Source organism: Pongo pygmaeus, chromosome 1 (genome assembly GCF_028885625.2).
Source record: "Pongo pygmaeus isolate AG05252 chromosome 1, NHGRI_mPonPyg2-v2.0_pri, whole genome shotgun sequence".
NCBI lineage: Eukaryota > Metazoa > Chordata > Mammalia > Primates > Hominidae > Pongo > Pongo pygmaeus.
The window spans coordinates 178,103,206-178,122,207 of record NC_072373.2 but is presented as its reverse complement, the minus strand read 5'-3'; the positions used below and the strand labels follow the sequence as shown (position 1 = coordinate 178,122,207).

At 42.4% G+C, this 19,002-nt stretch overlaps 2 protein-coding genes across 12 annotated transcripts in view; one reads left to right on the top strand and one right to left on the bottom strand.

Moving 5' to 3' along the window:
• ZFYVE9 (zinc finger FYVE-type containing 9) overlaps positions 1–19,002 on the top strand; it is a 206,470-nt gene that overhangs the window by 173,680 nt on the left and 13,788 nt on the right. For both annotated transcript variants that reach the window (XM_054487840.2, XM_054487849.2), the window contains 3 exons: positions 11,018–11,168; positions 14,877–14,957; positions 17,985–18,147. In XM_054487840.2, coding sequence (XP_054343815.1) covers positions 11,018–11,168; positions 14,877–14,957; positions 17,985–18,147 — 395 coding nt within the window. The remainder of the gene's footprint in view (positions 1–11,017; positions 11,169–14,876; positions 14,958–17,984; positions 18,148–19,002) is intronic.
• The window catches only part of CC2D1B (coiled-coil and C2 domain containing 1B), a 29,127-nt gene continuing 27,674 nt past the window's right edge, over positions 17,550–19,002 (bottom strand). For all 10 annotated transcript variants that reach the window (XR_010124621.1, XR_010124620.1, XR_008502596.2 and 7 more), the window contains one exon: positions 17,550–18,066. The gene's annotated coding sequence lies outside the window, so the exon portion shown is untranslated. The remainder of the gene's footprint in view (positions 18,067–19,002) is intronic.

The following is a 19,002-nucleotide window of genomic DNA, read 5'->3' as shown; positions in this document are numbered from 1 at the left end:
TTATGTCAAGCACCACAAGAAGTTCTGGACTCCTAGGGCATCCCTCATTTATCATAATTTAATTTCTATCTCCGTACACCCTCCTTTCTGACCCCATTTCGTATTCATTTTGGAAAACCCAAGATATTAGTTCTTGTAAGTCTTATTTGCTTCTATACATTTCCTTGGTAATCTTATCCAGTTCTATGGGCTTAAATACTATTTCTAAGCTGACATCTTCCAAATGTTTGTTTTTAGCCTGAATCTCTCAGCTGTTTTGTAGACTTGACTGTCTACTGCCCACTTGACATCTCCACTTGCATACACATTTCAAGCTTAGCAAGTTCGCCTTTGACATGGTCATCTCAGAGGCTTCTCTCTCTAAATTAATGACAGTGCTGTCATCTTTCCAGTTACCCAGGCCCAAAACTTTAGAGTCATCTTTGAATCTTCTTTCCCTCATTCCCTGATAGACAAATCTATCAGGAAGTTCTGCTGCCTCTACTTTCTAAATATATCTATAATCCAGCTGCCTCTCAATCCTGGGACCAGTCTGGTCTCTGACCTAGATTTCTGCAGTGGCCTCCTAACTGGTCTTCCTGTTAGTACCCTCGTCAATCTGTTCTCAACGTAGCAGCCTAAGTCAGCCTAAGTGGTCTTTTCTTTTCTTTTTCTTTTTTTTTTTTTTTTTTGAGACAGAATCTCACTGTGTCGCCCAGGCTGGAGTGCAATGGCGCGATCTTGGCTCACTGCAACCTCCACCTCCGGGGTTCAAGCGATTCTTCTGCCTCAGCCTCCCAAGTAGCTGGGACTACAGGTGCATACCACCATGCCCGGCTAATTTTTGTATTTTTGGTAGAGACAGGGTTTCACTGTATTGGCCAGGCTGGTCTCGAACTCCTGACCTTGTGATCTGCCCGCCTTGGCTTCCCAAAGTATTGGGATTACAGGAGTGAGCCACCGTTCCCAGCCTGGTCCTTTCAAAACTAAGTCATATCATATCACTCCTCTGCTTAAAACCTTCCACAGATTTTTCATCCCAATCAGAATGACACAAGTCCTCTACACCATTTGTATTTCTCGACTCATTATCTCTGTGATCTCTTTTTTTTTGAGACAGAGTCTTGCTCTATCACCCAGGCTGGAGTGCAGTGGCGTGATCTCGGCTCACTGCAAACTCTGCCTCCCAGGTTCACGCCATTCTCCTGCCTCAGCCTCCTGAGTAGCTGGGACTACAGGCGCCCGCCACCACGCCCAGCTAATTTTTTGTATTTTTAGTAGAGACTAAAAATAACACCGTGTTAGCCAGGATGGTCTTGATCTCCTGACCTCGTGATCTGCCCACCTTGGCCTCCCAAGATGCTGGGATTACAGGTGTGAGCCACTGCGCCCGGCCATCTGTGACCTCATTTTTTATAACTCTTCCTTTTCTGTCACTCAGCTCTGGCCACACTGTCCTCGATGTTCCTTGAAATTCCAGGGCATGCTACCTTACTGCCCTCCAGGGCCTTGCACATATCCCCGTGCAGTGGGATAAGAGTCTTTGGCTTTTCCCTTACTTTTTTCAGTAAGACATCCTCTGACTCTCATATTTAAAATTGTACCCACCAGTACTCCCAGTCCTCCTTCCATGTTTTATTTTTCTCTGTAGCACTTATCATTGTATAATGGTTTTATGTATTTTACTTATTTGTTTATTGTTTTTGTCTCCTCCTCCTACACACACAAGAATATAAGCTCTGTGAGGGCAGGAATTTGTTTGCTTGTCTACTACTGAATAAAGCAAGCACTAAAACAGTGTCTGGCACATATTAGATACTCAGTGCCCATTGGCTAAATGAATAAGTATTTTCTAAATGAATGAGTGAAGGCAGCCTGGGCAGCATAGCGTGAGACCTCAGCTCTACAAAATAAAAAATAAGCCAGAGGGCCAGGCACAGTGCCTCATGCCTGTAATCCCAGCACATTGGGAGGCCAAGGAGGGAGGGTCACTTCAGGTCAGGTGTTTGAGAGCAGCCTGGCTATCATGGTGAAACCCCGTCTCTACCAAAAAATAACAAAAATTAGGCGGGCATGGTGGCACATGCCTGTAATCCCAGCTACTCGGGAGGCTGAGGCAGGAGAATCACTCCTGAGGTCTAGAGTTCACAACCACCCTGACTAACATGGTGCAACCCCGTCTCTACTAAATACAAAAGAAAAAAAAAAAAAAAAGCCAGGCGTGGTGGCGCATGCCTGTAATCCGTGCTACTTGGGAGGCTGAGACAGGAGAATCGCTTGTACCTGGTTGGCGGAGATTGCAGTGAACTGAGATTGCGCCATTGCACTCCAGCCTGGGCAACAAGAGCAAAACTTTGTCTCAAAAAAAAAAAAAAAAAACAAAGATAGCTGGGCATAGTGGTACATACCTATAGTCTGTGTATCTGGGAGGCTGAGGTGGGAGGATCACTTGAGCCCAAGAGTTGGAGGCTGCAGTAAGCTATGATTATGCCACTGCACTCCAGCCGGGGCAACAGAACAAGACCCTGTCTCAAAAAAAAAACACACACACACAAACAAAAACAAAAAACAAAACAGAATGAATGAAGACTCATAGTTGTCAATATGTAGATTCATAGGACTTGAAGATGGGGTCTAGCCTCTGGACACTAGTGGATTTCAGCTAACTGGAAGAGTACGTATTTACATTTTTCTTAAAATTACTCCAAGAAAGTATATTCTTCCACCTTTTCCATTGTTCTTCAGCTCAGTGTTTCTTTCTCAGTTCTAGTTCTGTTCCTCACTCATGCTGTTTCCTCTGTCCAAGATATTCTTTTTGTATACCTGATAGCCTTTAGCAAACCTCCCTAGAATTCTCCATCCCCTAGACAGTGTCACTGTTTTTCTTCTCCATTTTCCTGTTATTCTTTATTTCTGTAACATGCACAGGGTGATGGGTATGAATACTGTCCTCTGAATTGTGAGCCTCTTGAGGGCAGGGAGTGCCTTTCATTCTTCCCTGTATCCTTGTAGTTGTTCACTTTTCATAGATTTTCCACACCTTTGTACTGGATCTTCCTATCTAAAGCCTTTGTTAATCACATGATAATGTTTGTAGAATTGAATCACTAAAACTTATTTTATTTGGCCGGGTACAGTGGCTCACGCCTGTCATTCCAGCACTTTGGGAGGCTGAGGAGGGAGGATCACTTCAGCCCCAAGATTTGAAACCAGCCTTGGCAACATAGTAAGAAAGACCCCGTCCATACAAAATTAAAAGTAAAAGAATTAGGCTGGGCATGGTGGCTCATGCCTGTAATCCCAACACTTAGGGAGGCTGAGGCGGGCGGATCACGAGGTCAGGAGATCAAGACCATCCTGGCTAACATGGTGAAACCCCGTCTCTACTAAAAGTACAAAAAATTAGCTGGGTGTGGTGGTGGGCGCCTGTAGTCCCAGCTACTCGGGAGGCTGAGGCAGGAGAATGGTGTGAACCCGGGAGGCAGAGCTTGCAGTGAGGCTGAGGCAGGAGAATGGTGTGAACCCGGGAGGCAGAGCTTGCAGTGAGCCGAGATTGCACCACTGCACTCTAGCCTGGGCGACAGAGCGAGACTGCATCTCTAAAAAATTAAATAAATAAATAATAAAAGAATTAGCCAGGTGTGGTGGCACATACCTGTAGTCCCAACTTCTTGGGAGGCTGAGGTGGGAGGATCACCTGAGCCCCAGAGGTCAAGGCTGCAGTGAGCAGTGATCATGCCACTGCACTCCAGCCTGGACGAGAAGGCGAGACTGTCTCAAGAAATGAAAACAAAAACAGAAACTTATTTTATTAGATACCCAATCTATGCAACACCTAATTACAAGTGAATCAAGATTTAAAAACGTGCTAACCACATTAACTCTCAGTATAGTTTTATGACTATTACAAGCCATCCAAATCTATTCCTACTTATTCGGTTTACTAATTGGTATATTCAGCAAGTATTTATGGAGTGCCTGCCGTGACCAAGGCCCTATGCTAAGCCTAACACATAAACAAATTGTATCCACTCCTCAAGACCCTGCTTAAACTCCTCTATAAATCCTTTCCAGTTCAAATCGAAAGGCTAAATAGTCATTTTTTAAACATGAGATCTCAGAGAGGAAATTGAAGTACATGATGTGTTAACTCAAAGATGGATTAGATGTTATAACTCTTCACACACTTCTGCAGCATAATCATTCATAGAACTGTGTTCTTTTAATTGGCTCCTGTGATCTTCCGGGAGTCCAAGGGTGGGAAACACTGGGAGGTAAAGCTTGTGCTGTTTCACTTGATGTGCTAAAATGGTTCTTTTGAGATAATACTCCTGTAGCATTTAGCTCAGCTTGCTCAGTGCCTGGCTCATGGTTGGTGCTCTGGAAATGTTACGTACTTTGCACATTCTGTTGTTATAGCAGTTGTTTCTCTGCCTTTTACTGGTATGTCATTCTCAATAATTTGTAAACTTTTAGGAAAGGTCCTTAATTTCATTATCTTATAAGAGGTATAGGAGCTACCTGGTTGAATTATTTGCTGCTGATTTTAAGGTTGCTTTAAGGTTCAGTAGGCAGAGTAGGGAAGATGAGCATACAAATTTTATTTAACAAATTGTTTGTTAAAACAGTACTTATTATATGTTTGGTGCTGTCCTAAGCACTTTGTAAATATTAATTTATCTAACTCTCATAACTCTATGAAATAGTTACTTTTATTATCACATTTTATAGAAGAGGGTCCTGGGACACAGAGAGGTTAAGTAGGTTTACCGAAGACACACAGATAGTTATGAGCAAAGCCAGTATTCAAATACTGTTGGTCGAAGGCCGGGCATGGTGGATCACGCCTGTAATCCCAGCACTTTGGGAGGTCAAGGTGGGTGGATCACCTGGGGTCAGGAGTTCAAGACCAGCTTGACCAACATGGTGAAACCGTCTCTACTAAATACCAAAAAAAAAAAAAAAAAAAAAAAAATAGCTGGACATGGTGGCACATGCCTGTGCCTATAATCCCAGCTACTTGAGAGGCTGAGGCAGGAGAATCACTTGAACCCAGGAGGTGGAGGTTGCAATGAGCCAAGACTGCACCATTGCACTCCAGCCTGGGCAACAAGAGTGAAACTCCATTTCACAAACAAACAAGGCTGGTCACAGTGGCTCATGCCTGTAACCCAGCACTTTGGGAGGCTGAGGCGGGTGGATCACCAGGTCAGGAAATCAAGACCATCCTGGCCAACATGGTGAAACCCCATCTCTACTAAAAATACAAAAATTAGCTGGGCGTGGTGGCGTGCACCTGTAGTCCCAGCTACTCGGGAGGTTGAGGTAGGAGAATTGCTTGAACCCAGGAGGCGAAGTTTGCAGTGAGCCGAGATTGCACCACTACACTCCAGCCTGGTGACAGAGCGAGACTCTGTCTCAAAAACAAACAAACATACTGTTGATTTTGCAATTAAGCATTATTCAAGGTTGAATGTGAATGATGGCATATAAAAAGTACAGAGAATGTGCTATGGCATTTCAAAGAAGGTAATGGTCACATTAATGTCTCATTGGGGGTTAAAGAAGTCTTCATGCTGGCCAGGCGCGGTGGCTCACGCCTGTAATCCTAGCACTTTGGGAGGCTGAGTTGGGCAGATCACAAGGTCAGGAGTTCTAAACCAGCTTGGCCAATATGGTGAAATCCCATCTCTACTAAAAATACAAAAATTAGCGGGGCGTGGTGGCGTGTGCCTGAAGTCCCAGCTACTCGGGAGGCTGAGGCAGAAGAATTGCTTGAATCTGGGAGGCAAGAGGTTGCAGTGAGCCGAGATGGTGCCACTGCACTCCAGCCTGAGCGACAGAGGGAGACTTGGTCTCAAAAAAAAAAAAAGTCTTCATGCTCAAATTGGCATTTTCAGAGGACGACTTTTTCAGGTGCTTGGACATGGGAGAAGAAAAGGGAAGGTAGGCCGGGCGCTATGGCTCACGCATATGATCCCATCACCTTGGGAGGCTAAGGTGGGTGGGTCATTTGAGGTCAAGAGTTTGAGACCAGCCTGGCCAAGATGGTCAAACTCCGTCTCTACTAAAAATACAAAGAATTAGCCGGGTGTGGTGGCAGGCACCTGTAGTCCCAGCTGCTCGGGTTGCTGAGGAAGGAGAATCGCATGAACTCGGGAGGCAGAGGCAGCAGTGAGCCAGGACCATACCACTGCACTCCAGCCTGGCCAACAAAGCAAGACTCTGTCTCAAAAAGAAAAAAAAAAAACCCAAAAAGAAAATAGTAATGCAAAGCCTCAGGGATGGGAAATGGTAGGCCATCAGGAAGTAGTCCTGCATGTAAGCAGCATGTAAGGATACTATAGGAGGGAGGCAAGACAGGAGAGCTGATTTGGGGTTAGAGCATAGGAAGCTTGAGATTCTGAATGGAGGACAAGCTGGAGAAGATGTGACATAGAGCTGTGCTTTGATAAGTACGGAAACATTGTATGTGATGAATCAGAGCTGATAGAGATTCACTGTAGGAAAACCAGTTATAAGGTCATTATGTCCAGAAAAGAGGCAATTAGGCCTTGAACTATGGTGAAAATAGGTATAGATACAAGAAACATTTCAGAATTTGAATTGACAGCAGAATAACACAACCAAAATGGATAGTCAATATTTATATCATTATATGACTAGTGTAAGTTTGTTTTATGGTCAGTAAGGTCCTTTGAATATCTTGAAAACTCTGCTCTTGTTGTAACTGAGCATTATTTTAAGAGAAAATATATTTATTTATCTCTAAAGAAATATGAAGTTTCTTTCATTGGACTTGTAATTTACATCCAAGGAAATGATTTCCTTTGAGGCCAGCTAATTTATTCAGAATGTCTGGATTGAAAATGTTTCTTAGTCTGTTTAGTGTAGACAAAATTAGAAACCACTTTAGCCTAATGATTCGGAAGAAATGATTTCTTTAAAATTGTGATCACTTCAGTTTCTTTCATGTGATACAAATGCAAATTGCAAATGAGAACCTAAATGTGTCTGTCAGTTGGCTTTGCTAAGCAGAAATCTTCTAGCTGACTCATCCTGTTTACAGAAAAATTATTTCAAAGTAACCTTTGGAAAACCTGGGTAGAAGTGGTTTGGATTAGTGAGGTTGATAAATGTCAGTGTAAGAGGAGTATTCAATTATAGTTTGGATACCTCTGGTGCTTTGGAAGAGTTATAACAAAGTAAAGCCAAGAGATGATGATGATGCCTTAGAGTTGTATTGATACAATACCTAGGAGTAAATTTGACCAAGGAAGTAAAAGACTTGTACCCTGAGCACTACAAAACGTTGCTGAAAGTAATTAAAGACCTATATAAATGGAAAGATGTTCCATGGATTAGAAGACTTAATATTGTTAAGATGTCAATATTAAAAGTGATCTACAAATGAGTCATTGCAAGCCATATCAAAATTTCAATGGCCTTTTTGCAGCAATGGAAAAGCCAATATTCAAATCATCTGTAATCGCAAGGGGCCCTGAATAGCCCTTCATGGATGTTCTTGAAAAAAGAACAAAATTGGTGGATTTATACTTCTCGATTTTAAAACTTACCTTTACCTCACATTATATATAAAAACTGACTCAAAACAATCAACCAACAAACTAAATATAAGAGCTAAAACCGTAAAGCTATTAGACGAAAACTTAGTAATTCTTCATGACTTTGGATTTGGCATTGGATTCTTAGATATGACCCCAAAAGCACAAGCAACAAAAGAAAAAAAATAGATGAATTGTATTTAATAAAAATTAGAAATTTTGTGCATCCAAGTACATTATCAAGAAAATGAAAAGACAACCTATAAAATGGGAGAAAATATTTTCAGATCATATCTCTCATAAGGGTCTTAAGAATTCTTACATATTGGCCGGGCGCGGTGGCGCGTGCCTATAATCCCAGCACTTTGGGAGGCCGAGGCGGGCGGATCACAAGGTCAGGAGATCGAGACCATCCTAGCTAATATGGTGAAACCCCATCTCTACTAAAAATACAAAAAATTAGCCAGGCGTGGTGGCCAGCACCTGTAATCCCAGCTACTTGGGAGGCTGAGGCAGGAAAATGGCGTGTACCTGGGAGGCGGAGCTTGCAGTGAGCCTAGATCGCGCCACTGCACTCCAGCCTGGGTGACAGAGTGCGACTCTGTCTCAAAAACAAAACAAAACAAAAATTCTTTCGTGTCAACAGCAAAGACAGCAAGGCAAAGTGGGTATGTGCCTGTAGTTCCAGCTACTCGGAAGGATAAGGTGGGAGGATCAATGTCAACCTGGATAACATAACATAACATAACATAGCACCATAGTCTCTAAAAAAAAGACAACCCAGTTAAAAAATGGGCAGGCCAGGTGCGATAGCTCACGCCTATAATCCCAGCACTTTGGAAGCCGAGGTGGGCGGACCACTTGAGGTTGGGAGTTGGAGACCAGGCTGACCAACATGGAGAAACCCCATTTCTACTAAAAATACAAAATTAGCGGGTGTGGTGGCACATGCCAGTAATCTCAGCTACTCGGGAGGCTGAGGCAGGAGAATCGCTTTAACCTGGGAGCTGGAGGTTGCAGTGAGCTGAGATAGTGCCACTGCACTCCAGCCTGGGCAACAAGAGCGAAACTCCATCTCAAAAAAGGAATAAAAGAATGGCTGCTCCATAGGCAGAGCAGTGTCATGGGCTGCCTGATTGAGTATACTTATGGTATATCCTGATTATATGCTAAACAAAGGGTTTTCTGGGAAAGGGGTGGGGAATTCCTGGAACTGAGGGTTCCTTCCTTTTTAGATCATATAGGGTAACTTCTTGACATTGCCATGGCATTTGTAAACTGTCATGCATGGGTAGGAGTGTCTTTTAGCATGCTAATGCATTATAATTAGCGATAATGAGCAGTGAGGACCTCCAGTGGTTACTTTCATCACCATCTTGGTTTTGGCGGGTTTTGGCTAGCATCTTTACAGCATTCTGTTTTTATCAGTGGGGTCTTTGTGACCTGTATCTTGTGCTTTCCTCCTATCCTAAGAATGCCCAACCTCCTGGGATGCAGCCCAGCAGGTTTCAGCCTCATTTTACCCAGCCCCTGTTCAAGATGGAGTCAAACAACTCTGACAGCACTACAACTTTTTTATTTTATTTTATTTTTTTAGATAGAGTCTCCCTGTGTTGCCCAGGCTGGAGTGTAGTAGTGCAATCTTGGCTCACTGCAGCCTCCACCTCTTGGGGTCAAGTGATTCTCCTGCCTCAGCCTCCCGAGTAGCTGGAATTACAGGCACCTGACACCACACCCAGCTAATTTTTTTGTACTTTTAGTAGAGATGGGATTTTACCATGTTGGCCAGGCTAGTCTCGAGCTCCTGACCTCAAGTGGGTTCACCCACCTCGGCCTCCTAAAGTGCTGGGATTACAGGCGTGAGCCACCAGGCCCGGCCCGCAACACTAGAACTTACAGGAGGAAGAGGGGAGTAAAACAAAATAAGTTCCCAATTAGATGTTTAAAGGCTCAGTTTTAAAGGATTAGATCAGAAAGTTGGACAAATGGGATGACACGAAGGAAAAAATGGGAAATAAAAACAAATTATCATTAACCCAGAGCTGGGCTAGGTGGCATGTGCCTATATAATCTCAGCTACTCAAGAGGCTGAGGTGGGAGGATCACCTGAGCCAAGGAGCTTGAATCCAGCCTGGACAACATAGTGAGATCCCTGTCTCTTAAAAAAATGGTGTCGGCTGGGCGCAGTGGCTCACGCCTGTAATCCCAGCACTTTCGGAGGCTGAGGCGGGCGGATCACGAGGTCAGGAGATCGAGACCATCCTGGCTAACACGGTGAAACCCTGTCTCTATAAAAATACAAAAAAATTAGCCAGGCGTGGTAGCTGGCACTTGTAGTCCCAGCTACTTGGGAGGCTGAGGCAGGAGAATGGCGTGAACCCAGGAGGCAGAGGTTGCAGTGAGCCAAGATCACGCCACTGCATTCCAGCTTAGGCAACAGGAGAGAGACCCTGTCTCAAAAAAAAAAGGTGTCAAACTCTTTATTTATTTTTTTTAAATTTTTTTTTGAGACAGAGTCTTGCTCTGTCCCCAGGCTGGAGTGCAGTGGCGCGATCTCAGCTCACTGCAAGCTCTGCCTCCTGGGTTCACACCATTCTCCTGCCTCAGCCTCCTGAGTAGCTGGGACAACAGGCATCTGCCACCATGCCCAGCTACATTTTTTTATATTTTTAGTAGAGATGGGGTTTCACCATATTAGCCAGGATGGTCTCGATCTCCTGAGCTCGTGATCTGCCTGCCTCGGCCTCCCAAAGTGCTGGGATTATAGGCGTGAGCTACCGTGCCCAGCCCAAACTCTTTATAGAAATAAATAACAACAAATTATCATTAACCTGTTTCAGCCAGGGGCTGGAGTTTAACATCAAGGTGAGTTCTTACGTATTACATGCAAAACAGTGGCCCATGAATTTTTTTTTTTTGGATTAGGTCAGAATTATCATGTTAAATCTTTTGAGAAGAATAAAGCAAAATATTAGTAACTAATTTCATTGAAGATCTCAAACATAAGTTAGTAAAATTAAGAAAATTTGAATTTCATATGTTTTTAGAGGGAAGATTCACTCCTTTGGAAGTTGAAAAAGAAAGCAGATGTACTTAAATATGGGACATTCTTTTGAACTTAGAATTTCAGATTATATATCCTCAGAGAATCCAGTATATAGGAGAAACTACAATTAGCTAAACTAATTTTAGCTACTTGAGTTCAGTGCAGCAATAAGACGAAAAGTGAATGCAAAATGTATCATGTGCTTATTAGGTCATAGTACAAATCACTTATAAAATGTACGGGGAATTTTTGTGTACATTGATTTGTTAATGGTGACTGATTTTTTTACTTTGATTATTTGGTGGCCCTTTTTGTCACTTTAATATGTAAGATTCTGTTAGTTTTGTTTTTGAGAAGATGGAGTTGCACCATGTCAGACAGAAAAATGCCCATTCTTGTCAGAATAAGGTTATCTCTTTGATTGCAGATGATGAAAGCCATGAACAAGTCCAATGAGCATGTCCTGGCAGGAGGTGCCTGCTTCAATGAAAAGGCAGACTCTCATCTTGTGTGTGTGCAGAATGATGATGGAAACTATCAGACCCAGGCTATCAGTATTCACAATCAGCCCAGAAAAGGTGAGCATTTGAGCTGGTTGAGATTATGATAATGGAAAATTATACTGGACTTGGATAGTTAGATACCTCAGTCCCGTAACACTCACTTTCTAGATAGGTGACTACAAACAAATTAATTAACCTTTCCAACCATACTCTTCAGGATTATGTTGACTCTCCAAGTGGCCAGACTCAGAGTTGCAAATGGGATATGTGTTATTGAGGGAACAATTTTGAAAATATGCCCTTAGGAGGGAGGGATAGCATTAGGAGAAATACCTAATGTAAATGACGAGTTGATGGGTGCAGCAAAACTTACATGGCATGTGTATACTTATGTAACAAACCTGCATGTTGTGCACATGTACCCTAGAACTTAAAGTATAATAATTTAAAAAAAAAAAAAAGAAAATATGCCCTTAGGATATTGACAAGGGCCAGCACTGGCATTTGAAGGCAAGACTAGGCCCCATAATGAGAGTATGTTTAGGTAAATTTGAAGCTTGTTGGATGACCATTCCCACGGAATGCTAATTAACTTGACAGGATTCTGAAGGAGGGTTCAGTGCTATTCAGAATGTGGTCTCCACACCCCAGATTCACTAATCAAAATTTGCATTTTAAGGAGATCTCTGTGTAATTCAAGTGCACATTCGACTTTGAGAAGCATTGCTCAAGAGGCATTACCCAAAGTGTTTTCTCAGGCTCTATGGTGTTAAAAACTGTTCACATGAAAAAATAAGTCTTGTTTAATAGATTTAATCTAAGAAACCCTGTGTTAGGCCAGCTGCGGTGGCTCATGCCTGTAATCCCAGCACTTTGGGAGGCCAAGGCGAGAGCATCGTTTGAGCTAAGGAGTTCAAGACAAGCCTGGGCAACATAGCAAGACCCTGTCTCTAAAAAAAAATAAAATAAAAAATAAAAAAAAAGAGCTGGTCATGGTGGCTCATGCCTGCAATCCCAGCACTTTGGGAGGCCAAGGTGGGTGGATCATGGATCACCTAAGGTCAGGAGTTCGAGACCAGCCTGACCAACGTGGTGAAACCCCATCTCTACTAAAAATACAAAAAAGTTAGCAGGGCGTAGTGGCACATGCCTGTAATCCCAGCTACTTGGCAGTCTGAGGCAGCAGAATTGCTTGAACCCGGGAGGCGGAGGTTGCAGTGAGCCAAGATCGCGCCATTGCACTCTAGCCTGGGCAACAAGAGTGAAACTCCGTCTCAAAAAAAAAAAAAGAACAAACCCTGTGTGTTAAACAAGTTTAAACAGGCTTCTTTACTATGGGTCTTTATATGCCCATTAAGAAGCTGATGTGTAATCTAATTTTTCAAAAGGAAGATAGCATCTAGCTATTCCCAAATTTATTTGAACCACAAGTCTTTTTTTCCTCAGAGTTTCTCCAAAACCAGTGTTCCTTCATATGTTTTGTGAAACACTTGTCTAGTAGGCATACAGTAGGTCACTGTCTTCAAGATATATCTATATATGATATATATAGATATGAAATATGATATATCTATATCTATATACAGCAAGCGAGCGAGAGAGAGACAGATAGAGACAGAGTCTTGCTCTGTCGCCCAGGCTAGAGTGCAGTAGTGTGATCTCAGCTCACTGCAACCTCTGCCTCCTGGATTGAAGTGATTCTCCTGCCTCAGCTTCCTGAGTAGCTGGGATTATAGGCATGCACCACCATGCCCAGCTAATTTTTATATTTTTAGTAGAGACAGGGTTTCACCATGTTGGCCAGGCTGGTCTCGAACTCTTGGCCTCAAGTGAATCCACCTGTCTCAGCTTCAGTGCTGGGATTACAGGTGCAAGCCACCGCAGCCAGCCAATATATTTTTAAAATCAATTGTTCAGTAAAGGTATAAAAGGAACTTAGCACATGTATATTCAAATGCAGTATCCAAAATAAGGTAGGTGTTGAGGATCCCTATTAGTCATGTTGTATCTAGAATATTCGATTAAGTTTTGTATATCATTAATGAAAATATAGTCATAAAACTAGAGGGTCTCCAGAGGATGATTCAAGACCTGTGATAAATCTGGAGGTCAAAGGAAGCCTTCTTGAATAAAGTATGAATGTTTAACCTGGAAAGGTAGAGATTAGAAGAGGATGAAAGATAGCCATCTCTATTCTTACGGTGTTTTATTATGTAGAAATAAAGCTGAACTTCTTCTCTACAGCTACAAAAGGCCAGAACCAGCACCAATGGGTGAAGGTTACAGGGAGCCAGATTTGGGCTTAATTTGAGAGCACAGTGTGTAACCTGGGAGTTATCCAGAGGTACAATGGGTTGCCTTGTGTGATTGTTGGCTCCTGTCACTAGGAGTGTCTAACAAAAGCTTAATGACCACCTCTTAGAAATACTGTTGGGCCGGCCAGGCGCGGTGGCTCACACCTGTAATCCCAGCACTTTGGGAGGCCGAGGCAGGCGGATCACAAGGTTGGGAGGTTGAGACCATCCTGGCTAACACGGTGAAACCCCGTCTCTACTAAAAACACAAAAAATTAGCCGGGCGTGCTGGCAGGCGCCTGTAGTCCCCAGCTACTTGGGAGGCTGAGGGAAGAGAATGGCGAGAACCCGGGAGGCGGAGCTTGCAGTGAGCCGAGATCACGCCACTGCACTTCAGCCTGGGAGACAGCGAGACTCCGTCTCAAAAAAAAAAAAAGAAATATTGTTGGGCCAGTGGGTAGGAAATTGAATTAGTCCAGTCCAGTTTAGTACAGTGAAGTTTCCATAAAGCTAAATGTAACTGGGTTTTTTTTTTTTTTTATTTTATGAAGAGATAGTGGTAATAAGAGTTTGTCTTTTAAATAGATACTTTTTTAAAAAAATAACTCTACTTGGCCGGGTGCGGTGGCTCACGCCTGTAATCCCAGCACTTTAGGAGGCCGAGGCGGGCGGATCACGAGATTAGGAGATCAAGACTGTGCTGGCTAACTTGGTCAAACCCCGTCTCTACTAAAAATACAAAAAAATTAGCCGGGCGTGGTGGCGGGCACCTGTAATCCCAGCTACTCGGGAGGCTGAGGCAAGAGAATGGCGTGAACCCGGAAGGCGGAGCTTGCAGTGAGCAGAGATAGCGCCACTGCACTTCAGCCTGGATGACAGAGCGAGACTCCGTCTCAAAAAAAAAAAAAAAAATTAGCAGATAAAAAAGTTGGCAACCATATTTCTATCTTCAGAATATATTTGATCTAAAAAAATCTGAAAATCAATGGATTAGATTAGGGGTGGCAAACTTTTTTTGCAAAGGTCCAAATGATAAATATTTTAGACTTTGCAAGCTGTGGTTTTTGTCAACAACTATTCGGCTCTAGTATTATAGTGCAAAAACTGCCATAGATAATAAGTAAATGAATGGACATGGCTGTGTTTCAATAAAATTTTATTTACAAAAGCAGGCTGGAGGCCAAGCAGGCTATAGCTTGCCAACCCCCTGACCTCAACCATTAAGATTCCTTTTCTTGTAAGATACTTGGATTCTTAATTAGAGGAAGAACAAAACAAAATGGGGGAGTGTATCTTAAAACCTAGTTCCCAAAGCTGTTGTAAGCATCAGAATTGTTGGTTACATGTTTATTGTGGAATATAGATTTGATTTTTTTAAATTTTCTGTATGATGATGGTTGGAATTCTCAACTTCTGAATATTTTGTTATTGTTCTCAATCCCTCCAGCTTAGGGTCTGTCTTACTAAACTATTTCTATTGCTGTTTTAGTGACTGGTGCCAGTTTCTTTGTGTTCAGTGGCGCTCTGAAATCCTCTTCTGGATACCTTGCCAAGTCCAGTATTGTGGAAGGTAAAGAATGAATTGTTCAGTCCTCATAGTAAGGACTGAACTTATGTACATAAAGGGAATCCTTTACACTTCTGCTGTAGATGTCTGACTCCTACTGTTTTTTCAGTAGCATCTCTTCAGCAAATTAAAACTGCCAGGAGAGTGCTTAGTTCTCTGAAGAAAGGAGTAAGTGGTAGGGATACCATGTGACAATGACATTAAAACTAGGAGATGGCCTTTCAGAGCTCTGGGATAAGGTACCTGAGGGCATGTAGTCTGAGTTCAACTATATTATAGGGTGGAAATATTAATATCTAAATGTGTAGATGAAAGTCGGTGTCTCCTGTCCACAAGAATGCTGTGGTCATCATTTGGAGTACAAAATGGGATGTGCTTGCTGCTAGTGTGCTATAATTAGACATGACACATATGTTGACAAAAGTTAATTAAACTAAAGGCTAATTGGCACACCGTTTATTTTCTTTGTTGGTTATTCATTGTGTTTTCATTTTGTTACTCTTATTTCATAACAGATGGCTTATAACAGCCATTTTAAATGGCTTGCTTATCCTCTAGATCAGGAATCTTGACAGGGCAATGCAGGGATGGCTTAACCCTGCATTATGATGTTTGGAGTCTTAGTTGGGATGACTTGAAGTTATCTGATGACTGGGAGCTAGAATTATATGAAGGTTTGTTCACACACACGTCTGAGGCCTGGCCTGGGATGATTTAAAGACTAGGAATGGTGACTGGGGTACTTACATGGTGGGGACTCCTTAACATGGCTTGGTAGCATTGGGATAGCTGGACTTTTTACATGGTGGTTCAGGACTCCAAACATGAATGTTCTAGCAAGAAGGTGGAAGCTGCATTGCCTTTTGTGACCCATCCTTTAAAGTTACATTGTGTCATTTCCACCATACTCTGGTGTTGGAAAAAGGGAGGGGAATTAGACTTCACTTCTACATGGGAGAATGGGAAGATAGCATTGTAGAAAAATGAGATGGGAGATACAGCCATTTATGGAAAATGTAGTCTGCCTCACATGATGACAAGTTTTCATTTTTACAGTAGCTCACTCCAAAGCTCTGTGTAAAAACAGTCCTTTCTTAGGCCAGGTGCGGTGGCTCATGCCTGTAATCTCAGCACTTTGGGAGGCCGAGGTGGGCAGATCACTTGAGGTCAGGAGTTGGAGACCAGCCTGGCTGACATGGTGAAACCCCATCTCAACTAAAAATACGAAAAACTGCCGAGCATGGTGGCGCATGCCTGTAATCCCAGCTACTTGGGAGGCTGAGGCAGGAGAATCACTTGAATCTGGGAAGTAGAGGTTGCAGTGAGCCGAGATTGTGCCATTGTACTCCAGCCTGGGCAACAGAGTGAGACTCTATCTTTAAAAAAAAAAAAAAAAAAAAAAAAAGGTCCTTTCTTAGGGCTGGATTCCAGTGTGTTGATTGAAATACATAGATAATCTTACATATATTTATAGATACTGGCTTTGGTCTTCTTTTGGTAAATTTAATAAAACAGTGAGTGAAACAGAGAGTGCATTAATATTTTACAACTACAATTTACAACTCTTGACTACAAAACAGAAACATGCTGTTAATAAATTGTTATGAAATCTAAGAGGTTTGTTTTTTGTTTTTTGTTTGTTTTTTAAGATGGAGTCTTGTAGCCCAGGCTGGAGTACAGTGGCACAATCTTGGCTCACTGCAATTTCTACCTCAAGTGATTCTCCTGCCTCAGCCTCCTGAGTAGCTGAAATTACAGTTGTGTGCCAACACGCCCAGCTAATTTTTTTGTATTTTTAGTAGAGATGGGGTTCCACCATGTTAGTCAGGCTGGTCTTGAACTCCTGACCTCAAATGATCCACCAGGCTCAGCCTCCCGAAGTGCTGGGATTACAGGTGTGAATCACCACACCCAGCTTAAAATCTAGGAGTTAAACAGTTATTTGGTCTAAAGCAACTAGTTAAAGCCTATATGATCAAGTGTTGACTGTAGTTGAAATTGTGACTTCACAAGGTGATTTTAAAACACCCCTTAAATGTTGTTAAATGATAAAATGAGCTGGGCATGGTGGCACACGCCTATAGTACCAGCTACTTGAGAGGCTGAGGTGGGAGGACCCTGTGAGGCCAGGAGCTTGAGGCTGCAGTGCACTATGATTGTCCCTGTGAATAGCCACTGCGCTCCAACCTGGGCAGTCATCTCTTAAAAAAAAAAAAAAAAAAAAAAAAGATAAATTGACCTGACACAGATCCTTACCAATTCAAAGCAGTGTGTTTAAAAATTATGTGTTTATGTGTCTGGGTTGGGAATTTCTTCGGTCTTGCATTTCACTTGTGTGTTTCAGTGGAGCGATTGGTTGACTATGAAATTTTTATTGAGACTCTTTAGAAATTATTTCATTGTGTGTCAGTGAAGCAGAGTAATTGCTCAGCATGTGACAACTTTTACTGTCAATTTCAGTGTTTGCCTTCAACTCAGGTAGGTAGCAGCTGAAAAAGTTACCATCTGTTGGTTATCTGGTAGCCCATATGAAAGTCTGTGGTAGGTTTGCCTTATTTGCTAGTCAATAAATGGATTTATCTCCAAGCCCACTACTATAATTTATTCAGTGATTTATTTAGCAAACATTTATTGGGCATTCACTCTATGCCAGGCAGTCATAATAAGGTGAGAGAGGTGGAGATGCAAACAAATAAATATGATCAGAGGATGATAAATGCAGGGGTGAAAATAGGAACAAAATGTTCAGTGTGTCCAGAAGAAGAATGTGACTGTGTTTAAGTTCTCCCCTTAAGCAGTCTCAGGAGAAATTCTTAGTTGTGTCTGAAGTGAAATCAACAAGCAAGTGTTTTAATCTTGGCGTTGCTTCTCACAACACTTTCAGTAAGAGGTTCAGCTCAAAGAGCAAAACCTCTGTATCAGTCAGCTTTGGAAAGCAGAGCTAAGGTTTACATTTAACTCAGAGGGATTTGCTAGATGCCAGGTGCTGTGTTTCATTTGCCTCTCCTTTGGCTTTGTACTGATTCTTAGATGGTGTTATGGTCCAGATTACTGCAGAGAACATGGATTCCTTGAGGCAGGCACTGCGAGAGATGAAGGACTTCACCATCACCTGTGGGAAGGCGGACGCTGAGGAACCCCAGGAGCACATCCACATCCAGTGGGTGGATGATGACAAGAACGTTAGCAAGGGGTAAATGTAGCACATGTCCCCCCCTTGTGGCTTTTAGTTATAGGTTAGGCTCTGGGTTTTGTCTGCTGTCTACATTGGTGTTTTATAGTTTTACTGAAAGCCCTGCCTAAGAGAAAGACTGCTTTGTGGGGTTGATGAAACAAAAAAGTCCCTCTGTAGTTACTGAGATAACAGTAATACCTGAGCCTTTTAAGACTTACAACACATTTTTGCCAACATTGTTTTGTTTGATATAATAACAGGTGTTAACATTTCCATTCTATAAATGAGTAAACAAGTACCAAAAGGCTAAGTGACTTTTCAGGTTTACAAAGCTAGGAAGTGATAAGACTAGCTCTTAAAACCACCTTCTTGGGCTTCAAACTCTATATTCTTTCTCAGTGTTCAGCAACTCTATTCTAATGGTTCAAGCCAAAACCTTGGAGACATCTTTGACACTTTTCTTTCCCCCTCACCGCTTTCTTTCTCTCATACCCAGACATTCAGGGACAAGCTGGAAAATATTGCATTTATACATTACAAACTGAGCTTTGTATCCTTTCTCAAAGGATTCTACACAATGAAGGGTGCTCTTTTTTTTGTTTTTAACATTGCTATTTGATGAATTAGAAATTAAACTTAAATTCAAGTAATTTTGACCAAATGAAGTGAATGCCTGATATTGAAGTTTAAGTTAGATTCGACTTTTAATACATAGAGATTTGGCCGGGTGTGGTGGCTCACGCCTGTAATCCCAGCACTTTGGGAGGCTGAGGCAGGTGGATCACCTGAGGTTGGGAGTTCAAGACCAGCCTGACCAACATGGAAAAACCCCGTCTCTACTAAAAATACAAAATTAGCTGGGCATGGTGGTAC